This window comes from Zingiber officinale, chromosome 3B (assembly GCF_018446385.1).
Source record: "Zingiber officinale cultivar Zhangliang chromosome 3B, Zo_v1.1, whole genome shotgun sequence".
In the NCBI taxonomy this organism is placed as follows: Eukaryota; Viridiplantae; Streptophyta; class Magnoliopsida; order Zingiberales; family Zingiberaceae; genus Zingiber; species Zingiber officinale.
In genome coordinates, this window is record NC_055991.1 from 31914219 (window position 1) to 31919626 (window position 5408).

The 5408-nt window shown below is 34.1% G+C and overlaps 1 protein-coding gene across 1 annotated transcript; it reads left to right on the forward strand.

Annotated features, from left to right (window-relative positions):
* The first annotated feature begins 767 nt into the window (after positions 1-767).
* Positions 768-1633, forward strand: LOC122056327 (heavy metal-associated isoprenylated plant protein 39-like). Its single transcript, XM_042618240.1, has 3 exons — positions 768-907; positions 1002-1077; positions 1162-1633. Exons 1-3 carry the CDS (start codon positions 890-892, stop codon positions 1482-1484), a joined length of 417 nt encoding a protein of 138 aa, XP_042474174.1. The 5' UTR covers positions 768-889; the 3' UTR covers positions 1485-1633.
* The last annotated feature ends 3775 nt before the right edge of the window (positions 1634-5408 follow it).

Here is a 5408-nt window from a genome sequence, read left to right on the forward strand (position 1 = left end):
AAATTTATAAATTCATTATAATTATAAATCGAATCACGGATATTTAGATGTATATGCCCTAGGCAAGGTTAGCGAAATTTCTTCTGCCCTATGGAAGATTTATTTACCCGGAACTTGAAAATAACTAGCTAGTGAGGCAACACTAGTTAATTATTCATTGAATTTTTCTTCATGTTTTTTCGTCAAAATTTAGTTTAAATATAATTGGGTCTTGTGGCAATATGCTGTGCGTGGCTGAATAATCTACTCCAGAAGAGACAACCACCTCCAGCTGTGCCCACCTTGACTGATGACGTGGACGTTCCTAATTGGGCACCATCGGTATCCATCAGGGCCCCGCATTCATAAAACGACGACGTCGCATCAGAAGCTCCACCACACTTATTATTATTCTTTTTATAAAAACGTGATAACAGAAACTGTTATTGCGTGTGCGAGTAATTTATAATATAAATTTAAATAAGATACAGTGTGATTCTTTTGAGGGTTAAGTATGATTAGTAGTAGTAATTAGACTAATAGATATGACCACAGGTAAATTGATTACGTTTTCCACTAGTTGATTGGGCTCATGATTTGATTTAGACCTTATAATATTTTTAAACGTGCGATGCTAACGGTGTCCACCGGGGCGAGGATGATTCGACGGTCAGAGACCGCGGAAACCCGTCAGTCGACGGCTAGATTTGGTCTCCGCCACTAGATTCGTCCAACGCTTAACTCAGCCGTCATCACTCACCTTCCTCGCTGCCAGGAAGTCAAAGTAAAGCAGCCGCCTCCACTTGACATGGACGAAGACTTTGACCTAACTGTAGCTCTAAGGCTTCGATTATATAATCCCAGAAGAAGATCTAATTAGCTCATCGTCACATTCTCATCCAAGTTCAACATGGCAGATCAATCGAAGGTAATTAAGCTCTCTAATTCTAACAGTACTACATCTTGTCTCCTGATCCTTTTTGTGTGTTGCCTTAAATCTTCTCTTGATATATATCATGCAGAAACTAGTGCTGAAGTTGGAGCTCCGTGATGAGAAGGATAAGAAGAAGGCCATGAAAGCAATTTCCGGGCTTCCTGGTAATCACTAATTGATTTGTTTGCGATCGATTCAGTACGCAAAGATCTAGTAAACAAAACATATATTTTTCCAATATATTGCAGGGATAGATTCGATATCGATAGACATGAAAGACCAGAAGTTGACTATCACGGGCACGATCGACCCAATCACGGTGGTGGCCAAGTTGAGAAAGTCCCGACACGCCGAGTTACTCTCGGTCGGGCCGGCGAAAGAGGAGAAGAAGAAGGAGGAACCCAAGAAGGAAGAACCCAAGAAGGAGGAAAAGAAGGAAGGCGACAAGGACAAGGAGAAGGAACAAATTGCCGAGCTGATAAAGGCTTACCAGACTTACAACCCTCATCTGACCACCCACTACTATATGCAGAGTGCTGAGGAGAACCCCAACGCCTGTGTGGTCATGTGATTAGGTTTATTATCAGAGCTAGGACGTACTAGTTGAGATGAGATTCTATTAAAATCTATATATCCTTGATCTTTGTTTCTTTTTTGGAGTTTAATTACATGTATGTAAGTTCTTCTTTATCTATAGAACTGTGATTTGCTGCTGGTCTAGAATTATGAAGTCGATGGGTTTGCCTGTTTGATCTATCAGGGAAAGAAGAGAAGTATGGAAGTGGTATAAGAACAGTGTCAGCAATTATAGGAAGCTCTTATCAGCTTAACTGGGTTCGGTAAGACAAATGGGCCTAGAATGGCTAGGCCTAAGCCCAATAAAAGGCTTAAGTTGTGCAATAATTACAAAGTATGCTATAATGCTATTGGTTAATAATATTAAATATTTTAACGAAAGTATGAAACTATTATTTTGATAGTGTTTATGTAGCTTTTAAAGTTCTTTATTTTCCTAAGTTTTAAAAGTAATTACATATTCAAATAATAAAAAGGGCATAAAAAACAAATAGTGAAATCTTTACGTCTCTTTTTTGATTTATGTTAAAAAAGGGTGCCCCACCCATCAAATCCTTTTGAAATAACACAGTGATCTCGAATATGCTATTCGATATTACTATTCTCTGGCACATAAATTAAATCTTAAATCGGTGAATTAGTTATATGAAGTGGATAAATTTATATTACAATAATTATAAAATTATAGCTGTTTTCATATTATACTCACTGTAAAATCATAACTATTATGATTTAAATATTAAATGAACATGTTAAACATATATTATAGTACATTACAAAAAAATTTAGGAATATCGATGAAAACTTGATTCTATCGCAAATAATTTTGAATTACCGACGAAAACTTGTTTATGTAGGAAATTACCGACAAAAACTTGTTTCCATGGAAAATTACCGATGGAATTATGTGTTCCGTCGATAATTTTAGGGTTTACCGACAGGATTAATTTTTCATCAGTAATTCTGACTTAACCCTAGGTTTTCTTTGTATTTTTTCTCACGCGCGGCGACTGCTACCTTTCATTTTCGCTGATCGTCGGTAAGTCCTCTCTCTCGCCTTTCTCTCCCTCTTTTCGAAGTAGGCGATCCCTATGCCGTCCAACAAGATTCCCTAATTGAAAATGTAAATCGGATGAGATAACTAAGGACTTTTAAATTTAAAATTAAATTTGAAATTAAAAATTTAAATTATAAAATAAAAATTAAACTTAAAAATTAAAAATTAAAGGTAAAATTTAAAATTAAAATTAAAATTTAAAACAAAAATTTAACTTTAAATTTAAAAACAAAAAATTAAACTTAAAATTAAAAATCTTACTATTTTATTAAAAATCTCCCCCTTTACTAACTAACTTTGGTGAAGCCTAAAATAAATTTATGTTAATATCCTTTTTTCTATTCATACTAAAAATAATTCTAAGGTTTATTGGTAATTTCACAAGCGAAACAATCAGTGATCTAGAGTTCAAAACTCAGCTACGGCATATTATTATGAATTTTTCTCATCATTAATTTTTTATGGTTATTTTATATAAAAAAATATAGTTCTCTTTAGTCCCACATCTTAGAATTGACAACACTATGATCAAAGAAGTTCCTATAAATATTTTAATCCAATAATGTTAAAAAAATATATTTTTCTTAGTTTTTTATACTAAGATAAGTATAATATTAAATTAAATTAATTTTTTTCATCTGAAGCCGTAAGGGTGACACTCGAAAATCCAAACAATTCGGATTTTCAAAGACCCAAATAATTTAAATTTTCAAAAGTAAGACTCTACTTTAGTATTTTAATACTAAAATACTTTAATTAATATAATTTCATTATAAAGGGTCAATGTGATTTCAATGTATTATATTACACACGCGACACGTGTACACGATCACTAGTAAAAATTAAACTTAAAATTTTAAAATTAAACTTAAAAATTAAAAACAAAAAATTAAACTTAAAATTAAAATTAAAATTAAAAATTAAACTTAAAATTTAAAAATAAAAAATAAACTTAAAATTAAAATTTAACTTAAAATTTTAAAAAAAAAACTTAAAAATTAAATTAAAATTAAAAATTAAAAATTAAAAAATTAAAATTTAAAATTAATCTCAAACTTAAATCAAAATTTAAAATTTAAATTAAAAATTAAAAATTAAACTTAACATTAAAATTAAAAATAAAAAATTAAAAATTAACCTTAAAATTAAAATTAAAAATTAAAATTTAAAGTTAAAATTAAACTTAAATTAAAAATTAATCTTAAATTAAAAATTAAAAATTAAACTTAAACTTAAAATTAAAATTTAAAATCTCAAAAAAAAAAAAAAAAAAAAGGCACCTCCCGAAGGTGCCTCTGACACCATCAGAGGCGCCCTCAGGATAGACGGGAAAAATCCCACTTAAGCGGTGGAAGGCACCTTCAGCCATTTGAAAGCGCCCTCCATAACCTATGGAAGACACCTTCCATTAAGTTTGAAGGCACCTTCAAGTAGCGTTTTCCTAGCGAACAGAGGCCTTTCTATTCGCGATCTTAGACGCGACAAGGCACCTTCTAGCCACGATTTCTTAACATTTTCATCCCCAAAACCTCAAAATGCCTCCTAGGTATAGCCTCAACTTAGTTTATCTTGTCAATCCTTAGTTCTTATGTGTTTTCTTTGTCAATTTATGTTTATATCTTGTATAAAATTAGAAAAAGATGACATGTTACCCCTAGGCCTAGCAATACTTCATCTACTGATGCCAGACTCTCTAATGAGCAGCTTAGGTTGTCTTTTTACAGCATACATATGTTTCCCTGAAATCTAGGTACTTAAGTAGAACCTTTTTTACTCAATATTGTGCCCCTATGTCACAAATTATTGAGCACTACCAGTTAGATAAACTGATTTACTGCAGTCATGTAGCAAATCTCGATTTGTGTGCTCAGTTCTATAACAACTTAGAAAAGATAGATGACCTGACCTACTTCACCAGAGTTGGTGGAAAGCATTTTCACTTTCCCCTACCTTATTATATGATAGTTTAGGACTTAGGAGATTTGCATGCACATTTTGTGCTACCTTGGTAGGGATCTGTCATTTGACGAACCCTACTCCCATATTACATTAGATACTATCTATATGTATTTTTTTTAGGGAGGAGAGACTACCTACAATGACTAACTTTAGGTCACTCTCCCTTAGGGTCCAGGACTATATCCTATATTGAGTTCTGACCACATGGATTTTGCCGATCTCATCTTGGGATGTTGCAATGATGCGACCCTCCCACTCTTTCTTTTTGTATGCTCTCTGTCAACGTCTAGACATTGACATTGCATTACATATGTTTCATAATGTCATACATGCATCTAGTCTCATTACTAGGCGTCAGATTAATATACCCTATTGTCACATCTTGACATACATATTTTCAACCATTGGAGTAGATATGACCCAGGGTACATCTAGTTCCCTTAGTGCATATGACGAGTTTAGTCAGCATCAGCTAGCTTTAGTGCATATAGACATCACTGCTCAGGGGGTTCTAGCCTAGAGAGGTGGGCCGTAGCCAGCCATGCTAGTCGAGGCCGAGGATGATGTTCCACCTATCTTTTCAGCTGAGGGAGAGGAGTGGCCAGAGTTTACGATTGAGGAGCTATTTCGATATCCTCCGACTCTGACCCAGCCCTCAACCTCGACCCAGCCCTCGACTTCTCTATCCATCGAGGATCGACTCGTTGAACTTGAGGAGTCCTCCACACAGCTTCAGTAGTCAGTCTTGAATGGATTCAGCACACTCCCGTGGGAGATGACCACTAAATTTACTTCTCTCCAGATGACATGACCACCAGATTTGAGTAGATTCTTCAAGCTCTACGAGCACCTGAGTGATCCCTACCACCACCACTTGCTGACGATGATCAGACCTGATCATGT